A 19,266-nucleotide genomic window follows, 5' to 3' on the forward strand; every position below is an offset into this window, starting at 1 on the left:
TGTGGTAACAAACTTCTCTTTCGCTATTTCCTTTTTTGCTATTTCTCAAATAGCAAGATAAGACTGAGCCAAGACTCTGTCTTGGATTCATGAAAAGTAACTGCTTCATGATTTATGAGCTTTCCACTCAAGGGAAGAATCAATAGAAGGAAAAGATTTGGGGAGAACAATCCAATAAGTAACTTTAAGCCTATAATGCATTATTACTTTTCTGAAATTTCATATTACCACTTTATATATAATAGGCGCTCGATATATATTTATTTGAATTGGATCAGGATATTTTTTTCTTCTTTAATAATCTCTACTCTGAGGAACATTTTACCTTACTGCATTGATTGCATAATTATAGTATTTGATGCCAGCTGTTCAACTCTAATAAATAATTATCTTTAAATAGCCTTCGATTTTTGTAATGAACTGTGTTTCCCATTCTGCCTCTTCGGTGCTTCATAACCATTACTCATGAGACCCCATATGTACTGCCTATAGTAGTGGTCCTTAAATTCCAGGTTTATTTTATAACCTTGTTTTAAAATGCAGATTCCTGGGCCCCTCAACCACAGTGTTCTTTTGGTTTGAGAAGGGAACTTGGAACCTGCATTTTAACAAGCACCCTGGGGATGTGTATAAAGATAATCCAGGGAGCACATTTTAGAATGTGATCCATAGAGTTGACCTTACCCTAAACTGAGGGTCCAGCCTGATTTAAAGCAGAAAGAAGATAAAGAACCAACAGTTAATCGCTAGTGTGTGATGAGGAGGATCATCTTGAGACATCTAGGACATGATCTTGTTTCACTAATCATGATACTCTCCCTCCTACCTCCCTTCCACTCTGCTTCATGCCCCAAAACTAGCCAGTCTTGGTGTGGAGCTTAGTAGCTGTGCCAAAACATCCCTGAGCTTCATTGCTAGAGAACTTTGAATACTAAATCTCATATTAAAAAATAGCTCCCTGGGCCTCCCCAGTGGCAGAGCGGTTGAGCGCTGGGTTGCAAAGCTGCCCGCAGCCTCTGCGGCGCCGGTTCGATCCCCGGCTGCTCCCCGGCCACCGGAGGAGGGTCCCACATGGCGCGCAGACCTCTCCTGCCGCCTGCTGCTCCCCTCAGCAGTGTACTTCGGTCCTTCTGCCTGCTCTGCTCCCCGCTCTGGCTCTGGTGAATTCTCTCACCCTCCCGCGCTTCTGACTGTACCCAGTGCTTGTATAAATAAATAAATAAATCTTTAAAAAAAAAAAAATAGCTCCCTGCCCACCACATCCTCTAGCCTTGTCTAGATTCTACTACCTTTTTTTTTTTTTAATTCCCCAGTGGCTACTGCTTAGAAGTCCTCTTTCTTTCCTTGCACATGTGGGTTTGCTGAATGCCTCATCCCAGCCCTAAGACTGGGATTCCCTACAGTAGATGATCCTGACTGAGCATGCTGACCATCCTTACTCAGAACTAGCCAAGAGGAATGGGTGAATCACCAGACTGGCTGCCCTTACAAAGAGTCTCCTCTGTCATTGTTCTCACTACAAAGTAGTACAAATGTGTTGGAGAAAGGGTTTTTAATAAAAAAGCCATAAAAACAAAGTAAATTTAGAGCTCCCACACAAAGATAGCCATTGATAACCTTGCTGTATATTCTTAGGACATCTTTCTTATGCATATATACATAGACATCTCTCTCATAAATATGTTCTGATATATAGTGATGTTGATATATAACACATCAGAATTATTTTACACATGCTGCTGTAAGTTACCTTCTCACCTAATAGTATATTATAAACACCTTTCTTTGTCAATACAGTTCTGGAACATACTTGGTACATCCTTTAAATAGAGATGCCATTTTATATATTATATTTATTATATTAAATTGTATATATAACTGTTCCCATTTGCTAAAGATTTATGTTGCCTTGTCAACTCTTTCCTATTAAAGAAGAAAAATTGCCAGGTCAAAAATTATATTTTAAGGACTTTAATACAGATTGCCAGAATATCCTTGAAAGAAATATTGGATCAATTACACATTCATCAGCACTATTTAGATATTTTCTAACACCTTCATTTAACAATGAGCACATGTCTTTCTTTGCCAAGTTTTAGGGATAAAATGATATCTTGCTTATATTACTAATTGTTACAGTTAATAGCAGCTGTACAGTGATTTCAAACTTGTTTCATTTGTAGCTGTGTAAATCCAGGACTTAGAATCATGCTATAAGCACTTTACAAAACATTTTTTTCTAATTGAAAGTTTACATGATTGCTATGTCACAGGGCCCTGTGTGTTATTTTTCTTTGTCATAAATGAACAAAAAATCTTAGTAGAGCAACTTTTGTTGTATCATGTAAACTTTGCAAAATAAATTTGCTGCAAAATTTTGTAATTTAAATTTCTCTGCTATGTAAACTCAATTCTCAATAGATGAATTTATTATAATTACAATATAACTGATCTAATTTTACTTATGAGATAATTCATGGCAGAAAAAGTACTTGCTGTGATTAAAAGAGAAAATGCATGGAACATTCTGTCTGTCATTCATATTTAGTGAGAAGCCACGTGATATGACAATTAAGCTGCACTTTCTTGATGATACACTAAACTGAGCCTTCTTATTGATACACAGGGACTGTTAGGTGAAAAATACGGAAACATCCGAATCCCTGGAGAAGTTGAAGCCTCGGAGTTTGAAATGATTTTGGATGCTGCCATCGAGGCAAAGCTGGAGACCAAATTACTGGAAGAGTGGTACTGTCGAGATGAGAACTCGGTGCCAGCAGCTTATTACCTCAGACCCAAGTCAGAACTGCTGAAAAGCAATAAAAATGCAGTAAGTTACTTCTCTCTCCAAAGTACCTATCTGTCCACTATTTTAAACTACTACTTGCAAAGATCACTTTAAACTATTTCTGACAAAGAGCAAGTGAAGATCAAGTGTAAACTACTTCTGGCATCCCAGAGTGATTTTGTCCACAAAAAGAAGGCACAGCAAGTTACTAAGCTCTGAGCTCTACATTTATTTTTAAAAACTAAATCTAAAGCTAAAATACCTTCCATTTTTGATTCACCTTTTCTTTTTCTTGGCAACTCAGACTCTTTCCATCTGGGTTATTTGCTCCTCCTTCCTGAAGTATATTTTCAATAAGTTCCATAAACTGTAGTCTACTAAACTTAGTGTTTGCTTATCTGCAAATGATGGTTATATATTATGCTCCTATGTTTGTGAATTCATGTATTTTACCAGTTCTGGAACATTCCCAGCGATCCTCTCATCAGATAAGCTCACCTCTATCCCTTCTGTTCTTTCCTTTTTGCTCTTTATTTAGACTTACATGTGACATCTCTATCTTCTATACCTCTTAACTCTGATTCACATGAACAATTTCCTTATCTCTGTACTTATTTCCAGAACACTTCAGATATTTTCCATTTCACCATTTTTGTCTTCAGCCATGTCCACCCTGTCTAGGCATTGAGTTTTCAAGTTCAACGGTCCTTTGTTATTTTTGAAAGCTTTTAAAAACATGCCATTTTTTTAGTCTCACTCTTTTTTAATTTTTTCCTCTAAAATTTCACATAATTCATCTGAATTCAGTGTCTTATGTAGAATCTTGAAGTGAGGTGGATTCATGCATAAGTGTTATGGAAACATTGTTGTCTCCTCCTTACATTGGTCCCCAAATGTATCTGAGTGTCCCCTGAAATTAAATGAAACAGGAAGAGAAAATGGGGGGCGCTATTCATTGAGTAGAATGTTTAGAGAAATGGAAACGGAGGTTTAGATGCCACCCTCTTCCAATGAGAACATCCATGATACATTCAGTACACAGGCAGCAAGAGGAGGCGAGCTCAGGGTCAAGATACTTCTTCTAGTTAAGGACCTGGTATAGTTATCATTCTGATATTTAGCATAAAGTATTTCTGCGGTCCTCCCCTGGTGGCGCAGGCGGTTGAGCAATGCACTGTGAAGCTGTCCACAGCATCTGCAGCGCCGGTTCGATCCCGGCCAACCGGCCGGCGAGAATCCCACATGGCACAGCAGACCTCTCTTGTCTCGCCTGCTGCTCCCCTCAGCAGTGTATTTCACTAGTCTGCCTGTTCTGTTTCCCGCTCTGTGGTGAATCTTCTCCCGCGCATCTGGCCTGTACCCCGGTTCATGTATAAATAAATAAATAAATATTTTAAAAAATAATAATAAAATTAAATTTAAAAAATATTTTCTGCATGTACCATGAAATTATAGTAGAATCCTTGATTTTTCTCCCCTACCATATACATTATTTAAAGTAATCATCTGCAAAAATATTGCTTCAAAAAAGAGGCATTTGGAGTACCCCCAAATCACTCCCAGTTATATATGCAGGTAGTAAATGTAGTAACTGGTAAACATAGATATCAAAAAACATGATCTTGTTTCAATAAAAAAATTTTCTTAACATCACAATTTAAGAAACCAAGTATCTTGGGAGCACTTGCTCTGTATTACTATTTAATTGACTTTAATTGTTCCTCCCTATGATCCTCTAAGCAAATTTGTTTCTATTATCCTCTAGGGAAATTTAAATTATTCTGCATGTGTTGTTAAATGAGTGTATGAAAAAGATTATCCTCAAGCTTCTATAAATATTACTTCCTTGGTAGGCAGGCCTCCCTGCCTTTAACTTTCTCTCCTCTTTAGAAGATAATGAAGACATGATTTTCTTACATTTATATCACTTGAGTGAAATGCCAGGAATAAAAGAAATATAAGAAAGCCCAACACACAAATCCTGCTTGATTCACACCCTTGTATAACTTGGTCAAGTTCATGTATAACATGGATATAATTTCTAACTTTCAGGGTTATAAGGTTAAATAAAACACTGCTCTATTAAGCACTTATAGCACTGGCACATAGTAGACCTTCAAATAATCATAGTTTTCTTGCTCTTAAAGGTTGAACTTCTTTGATGATTTTAAGACTAGGATCTTGACCTAGGGAGCTATCATGCTATCAGTGCAATAACCTGAGTTCAATACCAGGCCAGGGAGCTAACCCACATATGGCACAGCAGACTTCTCCTATCTCACCCACTGCTCCCCTCAGCAGTGTATTTCACTAGATCCACCTGTTGTGCTCCATACTCTGTCTCTTGTGAATTCTCTCACCACCCCCATACCTCTGGCCTACACCACAGTTCTTATATGCACAAATAAAAATAAATCTTTAAAAATATACTAATATCTCACTTTTACATTTCCATAGATGCAGTCTTCTGCCAATGCTGAGAATGAAAAGAACTGGCAAGAGATATCAGATGAGATCAAGAAGATTTTTAAGGCTTCTGTAAAACTGTTACATGAAAAGGGGAAAATGAAACACAGTCAAGCTAAGAGGTACCTGTTCTCAGGTAATACTTCACTCACCCTCAGTACTCTAAGGAGTAGGTAAATGAAGGGTACATTTGCTGCTTCCCTTTTACAGTTTTTGCAAATTTAATTTCATTTACTGCCTGGTAAAATGGCATTTTTCTAAATGTTTCCGTCTCCTAAAGAGGCAGGTTTTTTTTTTTTTGTTCTTAGCTCATAGAGAAGCCTTTACTTAACTTGAGGACTTCTCCAGAAAGTGTAATTTAAGAGTCATAGAAGGCTGGATATGGTAAACCAGACTCTGTCAGTGTTTCTCAGCTTAGCTGTTTATTCACACATCTACTCACTTACTCCACAAAAATGTACGGAGCACCTGCTCTGTGCCTATCCCGGGGAACAGGAAGAAGGTAGCCAGCCCCACGGGGGGAGAGCTGAGGTCCGAAGGCAGACACAGACCCATAGCAACCTTATGTCTTATTCCGGGTAAGATGGGAAGCCGTTGGAATTTTCAAATAAAAATAAAGGGAGTGGTAGGATCTAATTTATTTTTTAAAATAAATTTTATTTTTATATTCCCCATACAATTGCAATCCCCTTATTTTGACCCCAATCCCTCTCCTCCCCCACCACCACCACCCATAGAGTGTCTCTGGTTCATAGGTGTTTGTTGATTTTGATTTTCACTTTCTTATAGTTAATTCATTTTCCTGGTCCCTTATTTAAGTTTTCTAGATTCCTGCTATGAGTGAGACCATCCGGTATTTTTCTTTTTCTTTCTGGCTTATTTCGCTGAGCATGATCCCTTCCAGCGCCATCCATGTTGCTGCAAACTGCATGTGTTTATCTTTTTTGAATGCTGAGTAATATTCCATGGTATATATGTACCACATCTTCTTGATCCAGTCATCTATTTTTGGGCATTTGGGCTGTTTCCAAAGCTTAGCTATTGTAAACAGTGCTGCTATAAACAGGGGTGCAGGTGTTCTTTGGAATTTATGTTTCTGTGTCCTTTGGGTAAATTCCTAGGAGTGGAATTGCTGGATCCTATGGAAGCTCTATGTTTAGTAGGTCCAGAAATCTCCACACAGCTCTCCATAGTGGTTGGACCAGTTTGCACTCCCACCAGCAGTGCAGGAGAGTTCCTTTTTCTCCACATCCTCGCCAACATTTGTTGATGCTGGTAGGATCTAATTTAACCTGAAAATAAAAATCACCCCAGCTAGTGGCAGAGACTTTTTTGCTGCCCTTTCTCAACTCTAGAAAGAAGGCTTTATTTTAGAAGTTGCAGAAAAAGCCATATACCTTGAAGGAGTATGTCAGTTATAGTTTCCAGGGGCAAACATTTCAGGGTAAAAGTAATCAAATATTTTTTTAACATTTTTAATAACTAAATGAAGGACCACAGGTAGGGAAGAAAAATATGTGGAACAATCACTTTCAAAAGACTGCTTGCCCTAAAAATTGCTTTGTTCTTTATTTTTCTTTTTCTTTTTTTTTTTTTTTTTTTTTTTTAGAGGCATGCTTTATTTATTTGTTTGCTGGTTTGTTTGTTTGTTTTGTTTATACAAGCACTGGGTACAGTCAGAAGCGCGGGAGGGTGAGAGAATTCACCAGATGTTCTTTATTTTTATTTTTCTTCCCTAAAATCATGTACCAGCCATATTTTTTAACTGTTGATCCAGTCATACATGTTCTTACAGAGCCTCAATTCATGTACATGTCTTCTTGTGTATCAGCATATGTATCGTAAGCCATATTCCAGCTTATCTTTGAAGACATCAAGTTACTAAGTAATTTTTCTGTGTCTGTTCTTATGGTAGAATGGAATTTAACAGTGAATGGATAACTCAGATTGCTCAATAATCTCACCATGAGTATGTTTTATTTTAAAAATGATTTTATATTTGCATTTCCATGTATTGGAAGTCCCATGGTAAAGGAGTCACATGGTAAAGGACTGACAAGGAAAAAACAAAGTAGATGTCTCCTTCTCCCTCCTCATTCTCTCCTGGCCCTGACTGGGCCTGCTCATCACTCACTGTCACTCTCAGAACTATTGGAGTCTCACAGGGAATCTAAGCAGACACTTATAGAATCATTGTAAACTCAGTTTGCTTGCTTCTTTTTTAAAAGATTTATTTTTATTTTTTATTTATGCATACAAGAGCTGGGGTGCAGGCCAGAGGAGTGGGGAGGGGAGGGTGAGAGGATTCACCAGAGACAGAGTGGGGAACAGAACAGGCAGACTGACTGAAATACACTGCTGAGGGGAGCAGCGGGCGAGACAGGAGAGGTCTGCTGTGCCATGTGGGTTAGCTCCCTGGCCCGGAGATCAACTCCTGCTGCAGTGACTGCGGATAGCTTCATAGCACTACAACTTAAACCCTTGTGCCATCAGGGAGGCCCTGCTTTCTTTTTTTTTTTTTTTTTTTTTTGCAAGTTTTTTTTTTTTTTTTTTTTTTTTTTAGAGGCATGTTTTTTTATTTATTTATTTATTTGTTTTTTTTTTTTTGTTCATTTGTTTTTGTTTATACATGCACTGGGTACAGTCAGAAGCGCGGGAGGGTGAGAGAATTCACCAGAGCCAGAGCGGGGAGCAGAACAGGCAGAAAGACCGAAGTACACTGCTGAGGGGAGCAGCGGGTGGCAGGAGAGGTCTGCGCACCATGTGGGACCCTCCTCCGGTGGCCGGGGAGCAGCCGGGAATCGAACCGGCGCCGCAGAGGCTGCAGGCAGCTTCGCAACCCAGCGCTCTACCGCTGCGCCACCGGGGAGGCCCCCTGCTTTCTTTATTATGCTTATGCTCAGCCTCTGGGGTCTGAGTGGGGAGGAAATGAGGTAATTTACTTAAAACTCATTGTTCTGGGTTCAAGGTTGCTTAGGAAAATACAAAGAGGAAATGAAGAAGCTAAGAAATTATTCTATGGACAACTTTTTACATACTATCAGCAAAACAATCTACCACAAGTAACTGAGCGTGAAGGCCTGGGAGTGTGGGTACATTGCTTCTTTGTTCTAGGTAGTAAACCTTTTTGTCGTGTCTTCTTTCAGCTATAGAGGATGAGTTTGACTTCGCTCTAGGAAAACAGACTCCAGCATTCCTAAAGAAGTGTGTGTGCTACATTCGGAAAATTGCTAACATTGAGCGATTTGTGAAAATCCCAGAGATGGGAAAATACATGGATATAACCGGAACAGAACCGAGGATTATTCGGGACCCAGAAGCCCAAGAGAAGCTGATAAAACTCAGGGATGAATTTATTCCTACTATTGTTGCTTCATCTAATCTGAGAGTATACACATCAGTTACTCATTGTGACATGAAATTGGGCTATTCCCAAGAAATAGAAAATCATTACATAGAAGGACTCGGTAAACAGTTTTATGAGGACATGATTGATATAATTCAGGCAACAGTACAGCAGAATTTTGACACTGAAACTGATACACTCTACGACGAGATCCTTCAGCATTCGTCATTATGTAAAACATATGCTTCCTTCTATGAGTACAAATGCGAATCTCTAAACATAGTGCATAAATACATTCTTCCGAGCAAAACTGGACACATCAACCCTCTTGTTATATATGGTGGACCATGCACTGGGAAGACCCTTTTGCTTGCTGAAGTAGCAAAGAAGGTAACAGTCTTTTCTTTTTCTTACATGTATTTGTAAAAACTTTTACTTTAGGGAAAAGATAAGTTGATCAAATTCATTTCCATTTTCTGTGTTTACTCTTTGAATTATAATTAGACTTTTTGGAATGGATATTTTAGTGTTTCCCTTTGGCTGAGACAACAGTGATATTGAAAGAATAAGACACATGGGGTGCAGTTATAGAAGGACTTAATTTTCTCTGTTCAAAGTCATGTTGTGGAACTAGTTCCCTTTTTTAAAGATTTATTTATTTATGCATACAAGAACTGGGGTACAGGCCACAGGTGTGGGGGGTGAGAGGAGTCACTAGAGACACAGTGGGGAACAGAACAGGCAGATCTACTGAAATACACTGCTGAGGGGAGCAGTGGGCTAGACAGGAGAGGTCTGCTGCACCATGTGGGTCAAACTTGTGCTGCAGAGGCTGCGAACAGCTTCACAGTGCTGTGCTTAACTCCTTGCACCACCAGGGAGGCCCCCTAGTTCCCATTTGGATGGAAGCTAGTGAAGATCTCACAACTTACCCTTCTTAGCAAAGACAGACCCTCCAACCACTTCTGGACACTAAATCAGTCTCATTTCCACAATGAAGGTGTTGAGTCTAAAGATGACAATTAAACTTCAGTCCACATTTCTTTTTTTTTTTTTTTTTTTTTTTTTTATATATAGAGGCATGTTTTCTTTCTTTCTTTCTTTCTTTGTTTTTGTTTATACATGCACTGGGTACAGTCAGAAGCGCGGGAGGGTGAGAGAATTCACCAGAGCCAGAGCGGAGAACACAGAGCAGGCAGAAGGACCGAAGTACACTGCTGAGGGGAGCAGCGGGCGGCAGGAGAGGTCTGCGCGCCATGTGGGACCCTCCTCCGGTGGCTGGGGAGCAGCCGGGGATCGAACCGGTGCCGCAGAGGCCGCGGGCAGGTTCGCAACCCAGCGCTCAACCGCTGCGCCACCGGGGAGGCCCCCACATTTCTTTCCCCCAGACGGGAGCTACCGTAAGCAAGGCACTACCGTGGGAAATAAGGATGGCCACATCTTCTCCTTTTTTTTCTTCATTTCACATTGCTCTTCTTCCCGCCACCCCCATCCCCAACCACATGCATGACCCCTGCAGAGTTGCCGTTTAAGGGATGTAGGAAGATGAGATGGCCAGAAAGTTCTGACATGATCAGTACTGTTCTGAGCTGGGATCTGCACTCTGCAGCCTTGGGCAGGTATTTTAAGTTGCCTCCTGTCTCTTCTGAGACCTTTTCATGGTTTCCTAAAGGTCCTTTTCCTCTTGCATCCTGCCTGTCCTTGATGAGCTCCTCTCTGCTACAGTTCCCTAGACACAGGGGCGCATCTCTTTTCTAGCTGGCACATCCTTAGCTCCTAGACATCCTGCAACACACTGCTAGGATCTTTCTGCCAAAATCCTCTTCACAGCCTTGCAAACTCCCAGACAGGACCTGGGGAAACAATACAAAGACCCTTGTCAGCTCACTCTTGTCTGCTTTCTGCCTCTGGTACACAGAATACACTCAGGTTTGGGCGGAGGATTACAAGGGGGCGGGGGGGGGGGTATTTTCCATGAGAAACTCTAGGCATGCTGTTTTAACCAGTTCTGGAATATAGGTCTTCATCACTCCTCCATCAGAGAAGTAACCAGCCTCACTCTACTTCCATATTTCTCAGATGTCACCAGACACCAGATGGCCTTGTGCCCTGAGCCCTTAGGGACACCTTGTAAGTGCTCCATTGTCATCCTTTCCCTGGGCTAGCAGTGAGGGGAAGGTATCTTTCAGCCCTGCCATTGGGGAGCAGGGTGGTGACAGACACATACCCTAATCTCCAACTTTTTTCTTGGTCTCTGGAATCTCTTTACTAGGAAAAAGGTGGGTTGTCCACTAAAAGTAGCAAAACTGGTTTTCACAACTTCCTTTCAATTCCTGCATGATTGTCTTCTGCATGATGGAAACTCACTCTGTCCTGTTAGGTCCTTTGTCCTCACACCTCTGTCTAAGTTGAACTAAACTAGTTCCACATTTAATCTCCTGTCATACTTGATATCAAAGTATAATGGCTATATTAGCCAGTGTTACCGCAGAATCTCTGTGTTATTCTTCTTTTGATTATTGTCTTACTAACAGCTTTCTTCAACTTCAGGAACAATTAATCTGTCACATGCTGGTCATCCTGAAGACAAGCATAGGTGCAAGCTGTGTTGCACCTTATGTGGGGATTAAGTCCCAAAGTAAGCTCACTGTCAAAAAGTCAGGCACATCAAACTTACCCTTAGTAAGTCCTTGGAAAAGCCAGCTTAGCGCTACTTAATGTGCCAAGTCCAGCCGCTGCTATTTCTACTTGTGTTAGAAGATACAACTCTTCCCTTAGTTGAGCACCAGATGAAATAGCAGGCTTACATTTAGGAGCCACATTGCATCGAAATGAAAAGTGTCTGTGTACATAAGTGTGTGCACATGTGTGTGTCTCTGAACAATTTGTAAGTGACCTTTCAAACTACAGAATTATTGCAAATTTGCAAGATAGTAACACTGTGAGGGTCACATGGGAACTGAAATCAAATGAGAAAACGCATGCGCAATTTCACACTCATGCTCAGGATTTTATCCTTGGGGAGGAAGAAGGGGCAAGATGGCCGGAGGGTAGAGTTGTTGAACTTGACTCAGTTAATGCTGCAATGCCACATCCCTCGCATGCCTGGGGGGACAGTCACGTGGGATAAGCAACCTGGTGGTCAAAAAATAGTATCCAAAACTTTATTACCTTTAGTAGGATGATGCTGAGGGTCTTACCTGTAGATTTTAATGCGTGAACTTCATGACAGCTCTTTGACTGGGGTCTTCCATTTCCTAGCTCCAGGTCATTATCTACATGGTCAGGGTTATCAGGAGCCTAACTCTGGAAGAGGAAACGTTATTGTATCCCACCATGTGAATATTGATTACCATTCTAAATGTAGCCTTTATGTTTCAGGCTTATGGCTGGCTACAGGAAGACACAGGGCCAGAATCAGACCCCGTCATCGTGGTGAGATTTCTAGGGACCACAGACATGAGCACTGACCTCAGGACCCTCCTTCTAAGTGTATGCGAACAATTGGCAGTTAACTACCGGTGTCTGGTTCAGAGCTACCCTAAGAAGATCCATGACCTCCGTGACTTATTTATAAACCTTTTGAACGAGTCTTCATTGCAGAGACCTCTAGTAATAATATTCGACTCTCTGGAACAACTCTCAGAGAACGATGAGGCCAGGAAGCTCTGGTGGCTCCCGGCTCACCTTCCCCGCTGCGTTCGGATAGTCCTCTCCACACTGCCCAACAAATATGGAATCCTGCAGAAACTCAGGTGCCTTATCCATGAGGAAGACAACTACATCGAGTTGATTCCCCGGGACAGGAAGATGTGCAGCCAGGTGCTCAAACACCAGCTGCTGCGGGTCAAAAGGAAGGTCACCTCGGGCCAGCAGATTTATGTAAACAATGCATTCTCCAAGTGCACACTACCGATGTTTGTGAACCTGACCTTCAGGGAGGTGAGACACTGGCGATCTCACAAAGACGTGGATGAATCGTCCCTCTGTGTCACTGTTCATGAAAGCATAGAGCAGCTCTTCTGGTCCTTGGAGAAGAAGTGTGGTCAGAAACTGGTGTCCAGGGCTCTTGGTTACATCACCATGGCCAAAATGGGCTTAAGTGAAATGGAACTGGAGGACGTGCTAGCCCTAGACAACAGTGTTATGAATGAGCTCCATGAGCACGCCAGGCCCAGCAACCCCCTGAGAGTACCTTATTTGTACATGGCAAGGCTCAAGGAGGGGCTCAGTGGATACTTAATAGAAAGACATGTGAAGAATGTCACGCTGCTGGTTTGGGCCAACAGACACCTGCATCTTATAGCCCAGAAGCTGTATCTGCAGGATGAGAAAGCCCTGCGTGAAATGCATACCATCCTGGCAGACTATTTTCTGGGTGTCTGGTCGGGTGGTCGGAGGAAAGCTTTCTGTCTTGAAGACCCCTTCTTGAATGGCTGTCTGGACTTGGAGAACAGAAGCTTGCTTGATGAAGAAAAGCATTTCATGGAACAGGCTTCCTTTGACAGGCAGTCTCCAGACCAGCCCTGGGTATTCCAGTGTAATCCCCTGGAGCCTGATATCTTTTTCGTCAATCATCGGAAAATGTCTGAGCTCTTGCATCACCTGACCAGGTGTGGGAAAACTGATGACCTGCTTTATGGCATCATCATGAACTTCAGCTGGCTTTACACCATGATCAAAATTGGCCAGTTCGACAAGGTAATCTCAGACATCGAGCTGGCTTACAACTACTCGCAAGAGAAGGAGCTGAAGTTCCTGGGGAGCACCCTCCGCAGCATCAAAAACAAGGTCATTGAATTTCCTGGCTCTCTTTCGGCAGAGCTTCAGCAAAGACTGCTGCCCGTTGTGAGTTCGCTGCCCAAACTGAGGCATCTTCTTTTAGAATGTGACAAAGACGGGCCCAAATATTGCTCTATCGTGCCATTACATTCATCCATGGACGTCACGTACAGCCCGGAGCGCCTTCCCTTGTCATCTAGCCACCTGCACGTCACTGAGATTCTGCCCACCTGTAACCCCAGTACTGTTCTCACTGCTTTAGAAAACGGCTCCATCAGCACATGGGATGTGGAAACCCGTCAACTACTCAGGCAAATCACCACAGCCCAGTCTGTCATCCTGGGCATGAAACTCAGCAGTGACGAAAAGTATCTTGTAGTGGCTACGACAAATAACACCTTGTTGATTTATGACAATGTCAATTCTTGTCTCCTATCCGAAGTGGAAATCAAAGGAACCAAGCATGGAAGCAGCTCCACCTACATCAATGGGTTTACACTGTCTGTCAACCACGCCCTGGCCTGGCTGGAAGCCAGCAAAGACGTCACTGTCATTGACCTGCTGTACGGCTGGCCCCTTTACCAGTTCCACTGCTGGTATGAAGTGACCTGTGTCCAGTGCTCTCTGGATGGCGCGTATGCTTTCTGTGGCCAGTACCTGAACACCACCACCATATTCCACTTGGGGAGTGGAGAAAAGATATGTACGGTGACATCCGAATTTTCAGGGGGGTTTGTGAAGTTTCTTCTCATCTTGGACACAGCTCAAGAAATGGTGATGGTAGACAGTGAGGGAAGTCTCTCTGTTTGGAATACCGAGGACATAGCCAGCCCCCAGCTGACGGATGACTTCGACTGCCGCAGAGAAGACAGTGAGGTGGTCAGCATTGAACTTTCAGAGGACCAAAGTGCCATTCTGATCTGTAAAGCCCTTGGCATCGAGCTCCTGGACACTGGGCTGTGGAAGGTGGCTGAAAAGTTCAGAGCTAAGCACAATGAACGCTTTATATCTGCCGTGCTGTCCAAAAATGGAGACTGCATCATTGCAACCATGGAAAATACCTCAGCCGTGTTTTTTTGGAGACGGGACACAGGACAATGTATGGCAAGTTTACAGGAAATCTCAGGTTCCATAGTTAAGTTGGTGAGATCCAGTCACCACAATATGCTCCTGTCTTTATCAACCAGTGGTGTTCTTTCTATCTGGGACATCGATATCATCACAGCCATGTCCAACATAGATAAGACTGGAAAACCCATCCAGAGTCTGGTGTTACCCGCCAGAGGGGAAATCATTTACTCCCTCGATGGCTCTGATTGCGTTCATAAATGGAACTTCAGCAGTGGGTTCATCGAAGCGGTATTTAAGCATGAAGGGATAGTCGAGCACTGTGTGCTGACATCCTCTGGAGACATAATGGTGACATCAGATGACAAAAGCAGCCAGTACGTCTGGCACACCAACAGCGGTGAAAACCTCTTCCGAATTAATGGGCAGAGAATATCTCAGCTGCTGATCACACACAACGACCAGTTTGTGGTCTCTCTCTGTGAGGAAAATGCCTCCAGGGTTTGGAGACTGGCCACCGGCCACCGGGTCTGCAACATTCTGACCACTTTGCAGAACGCCTTCATCACCTCTGCAAATACCTTCGTGGTGGGAATGACCAAAAGCAAAGTGCTGGCAGTCAGCCTTTGGACAGGAAGCATCACCAAGAAATTTTGCTGTGAAGATGGCACCACCATCGTGAATTTCAAACTGATCCCTGACTGTCCTGACATCATCGTGTTTATCACGTCGGCTGAGACAGTGAATATCTGGAGTCTGACAGATGAAGTCATCTGTCGCCGTGTGCAGCTTCCAAGCAACTTCTTGAAAAATCTAGAGGATTTTGAAATTTCTCCCAATGGAAAGCTTGGCATTATATCCAGGGGAGATGAAAATATCAACGTGCTGGACTTACACAGTGGTAAATTACGGGTAGTCCATGCCTCTGGGGTCATCTGGCGGCAGAGGCTGTCTCGAGATGGTCGCTACCTGGTGTACATTTGCTTCCGGAACGGAGAAGAGGATGAAAATGGAGTCACATCTAGTTTAATTGTCATGAGACTGGCCGATGGCAAAAATATCGGTGCTTGTTCCCTTTATAAAACACCAACTTTTCTGGCTCTCTCACAGAGGCACCTGAACATCATTGTGGGCTTTGATGATGGGAGTATAGGGATATACACAGTGGTGGACCGTGTAGATGCTGCACTGAAAATTAAAATCGCCACCTCAAACAGCAGACAAATTTTCAACAATGCGACACAGTCATCCAGGCCAAAGTGCAGTAGTTATAATTTTAAGGTGTCTGTAGACTGTTTATGGAGGGAGTCCACGGAGGTCTTTGCAAGAGATAGTCCTATCACAGTAAGTGACTCCACTGAGCCCAGTGAAGCTGCGCCCTCCAAGAAACACAATTCTTGCTATGACCGAATGTGCTCGGCCCTAGAGTCCAGGAGCCACAGCTACGCCCCTGACAATTGACAAAATATTTATCCACCTGAACATCATTGTGGGCTCAATGAAAACACACGGACATATGCACACGCGCACGCGCGCGCGCGCGCACACACACACACACACACACAGAGACACATCTGTATCCCAAATGATAAACTATTTCTTAAAAGACAGGAAAGCTGTTGAAGTTCTGATGTTAATTATTGACATGCTTGCTCATAAAATGTACAGAAATGTGAAACTAGTTTTGAGTTTGGTCTTTTTGTTGAAGTTTATCTGGTAATGAAGTCTTGACTGGGAATTTCTAGAAACTGTATTTAGGTAGTTACTTCACCTGGAAGTAAAAGGATAGTTTTAATATTAGCTGTGTGGGAAGAAGCAACATAACTCATCCCATTGGTTCAGGGAAGCATGGCTAGAGTTATGTTCAGACCGTTTGGACTGGAATTAATTCTATTGAAATTGTGAACACAAAGAGCTGCTTGACTTCAGATGATTGTGTGGCCATAAGTAAACACAGCCTTAATCTCTTCTTACATTTTACAATCCTGACAACTGTGTAAACCCAGTCTGCACATTGAAGGTCTAAAGGTGCATAATAATGTGACAAAAATGCCCAGATGTCCTCCTGGTTTCCCAAGAGAAAGGACATGAAATGTGAGGCCATGCACTGGACTGGGCCAAGGACTACCTACCCCCATCTTAGGGCTACTGAACACACAGTCAGTCTTCATTAACATCCAGTGTGACAATTGCATGCAAGGTTTTCTGTATAACAGAACGTATGATTTCTACACTATTTCCTGGGCTGCAAAAGAACACATTTAATAAAAAACCATAATCTATTCATGTCTTTCCAAAATGCCTATTTGTGCTGGTGTAAAGAATAATTACAGAAAGGGCATTACAATTTTGGTCAAAACACCTGTTCATTTCCATCATTGTACTAACAGAAGTCTGTGCTATTCAGTCAGTGGTATGGAAGCATAAATTATTCCAAAATTCCTTCAGTAAATCTTAATAGAAAGAAAGCTTTCTTGAGATGCCATCTAAGAAATACTGATGACATTTGCCTTACTCTCATTTGTCCTCTCCTGTGCAAAACGCAGATAGCTGACCAAATACTCTGGGACAAACTAAATATGCCTGTCTTTGTGCTAAAATATTCCATAAATCTTAAGGGTGTCCAAAGGTTCTTTACCGTCCCCGTTTGTAATCACTTTCTTACTTCTATACACTGTCCGTATGCTTCTGTCTCTGTTACAGTTCCTGGTTAAAGACTCTTTGGAGCCTCTTACGGTCTTATCTGTTTCAAAGCAGAAGCTATGAAATGGTAGTAACCATTTTTTTAAAACTACTTCACCTATTAAAAAAAAAAATTACATCCTGAGAAAGAAAAGTGATCTTCTTCCTTCTGTATCCTCCATATGGCAAGTCATTGGATAACTCTCCAAAGGTTGTCAGTAGTGGTTAGTTTGGCTTTATTTGAAAGTGGCAGTCGTGACTTGAGTAGGCAAAATAATGAACAAGGAAATGATTTGCTTTTGGTCCAGCTCTGCCATGAACCCATCACAAATCCATAGATAGATCTTTATCCTCCCCAGTGTATTGTTTTTGTAAATTACAAAATAAAGGTAGTGATAGCATCTGCTATAGCCTTTGTAGGGACATGGAGGAGCAATGTGAGAAAAAATACAACCTTTTAATTGGAATTGGTGATGCTAATGGGAGAAACAGTGATCTCACTCATAGGAAATCCATGTTAATTATACTTTAGATACAGTTTGACATGGAAGCATTCAAAGATATAATTCAGATGTAAAAACACTGTACTCCATGATGAAAGACTTTTCCACTAACTTCCTCCTGGCCCAGGCCACTACAGATCAGCTAAAGTTGATCGTACAAGTCAATGCTTTGTCAACTCTTCAGAGGCAACCCATTCTTATTCCTGTCATTATCAGTGGAATCTCCATGCCACACATTTCTAAGAATTAAATGCCTAGATGAATTAAATGTAGTGTGTGAATGTTCTATGTAAAAGCCAATAGAATTTAACAAGTGACTTGAATGATTTTTTTCCTAAATTGTTTGCAACTGATAGCTCATATTGAATGTTTTTATGTAAACTTTGTATTGTTGGGAAGAATTACCCAATCAGAGATTTATATTTTCATAAATGTTACATTTAGTTAAATTTTGTTACAGAGTTGTTACACTAGACAATTATGCAGTCTTAAAGCAATGTACAGTCTTGTGGATGTATTGTTTGTATGAATAAAAGATAAACTACTTAGATTTGTGTGATGTTTGCTTTCCACCACCCCCACCTCCCGAACTGTGACAGATGGTGTAATAATTCTTTTTTTTTAAAGATTTATTTATTTTTATACAAGAACTGGGGTACAGGCCAGATGCATGGGAGGGTGAGAGGCTTCACCAGAAACAGAGTGGGGAACAGAACAGGCAGAGTGACCTAAGTACACTGCTGAGGGGAGCAGCGGGCGAGACAGGAGAGGTCTGCCTGGCCATGTGGGATTCTCCCCGGCAGCCGGCTGGGATCGAACCCTCGCTGCAGAGGCTGCAGACAGCTTCACAACGCAGAGCTCAACCGCCTCCGCCACCAGGGAGGCCCTGTAATAATTCTTGATGCTGCTGAGTGCTTACTGTACACCAGGAGGCACCCTTTTCCAACCTTTATGGAATCCTCACCACATGTTATGAGCTAGGTACTATTCAGACTTACAGATGAGGAAAGCTAGAAGCAAAGGTCCAGGAACAGCTGAGTAGGATTGCATGCACCATCAATATCTTTTTCTTCTTTCTCAAAGCACATAAAAATTACAGTGTTGATTATCCCACAGGCACTTACCAATAATGACTTATGAGATACAGTCTAACTTGCAGAATAGAGACCAGGCTAGACTCAAAGTCACTGGTATAAGGAAACAGTTGACGTATCCATCCAGCAAATACATATTTTGCTAGCAACACATAGGTAAATAAAACAGCTTGTACCTTCTAGGCTTTTATCATCATAACAGCAAAACAGATGGGAAACAATTCTATGTATAAGTACAAGGATAGTACTCTGGGATGGGTGGGTGTTGGGGAGTGCTAACCAAGGCATTGTCCTCATAAATTCCCTCCAGGTGAGAGTGCAGAACCAAGGAACCTCTTCATGTACATTTTCCCACCATTTCTTGTCTCTTGAATCTAAGACTCCCTGCACACATCAAAATAAAAATTAAAAAAAAATAAACAAGACAGCAATGGAGAGCTTAACTAAGAAGTAATCAGGTAAAACATTGTATCTGGTTTTAGTATCTCTTTTTTTTTTTTTTTTTTTTTTTTTTTTTTTTTTAGAGGCATGTATTTT

General features: G+C 41.9%; 1 protein-coding gene across 2 annotated transcripts in view; it reads left to right on the plus strand.

Moving 5' to 3' along the window:
* Positions 1-18,197, plus strand: part of NWD2 (NACHT and WD repeat domain containing 2) — a 117,125-nt gene extending 98,928 nt beyond the window's left edge. For both annotated transcript variants that reach the window (XM_037530390.2, XM_054688357.1), the window contains 4 exons: positions 2,627-2,830; positions 5,246-5,390; positions 8,401-8,990; positions 11,982-18,197. In XM_037530390.2, the coding sequence (XP_037386287.1) occupies positions 2,627-2,830; positions 5,246-5,390; positions 8,401-8,990; positions 11,982-15,911 (4,869 nt within the window). In that variant the 3' untranslated portion in view covers positions 15,912-18,197. The remainder of the gene's footprint in view (positions 1-2,626; positions 2,831-5,245; positions 5,391-8,400; positions 8,991-11,981) is intronic.
* Positions 18,198-19,266: the final 1,069 nt, after the last annotated feature.

Source organism: Talpa occidentalis, unplaced genomic scaffold (assembly GCF_014898055.3).
Source record: "Talpa occidentalis isolate TD23 unplaced genomic scaffold, MPIMG_talOcc4v2.1 talOcc4.6, whole genome shotgun sequence".
Lineage (NCBI taxonomy): Eukaryota > Metazoa > Chordata > Mammalia > Eulipotyphla > Talpidae > Talpa > Talpa occidentalis.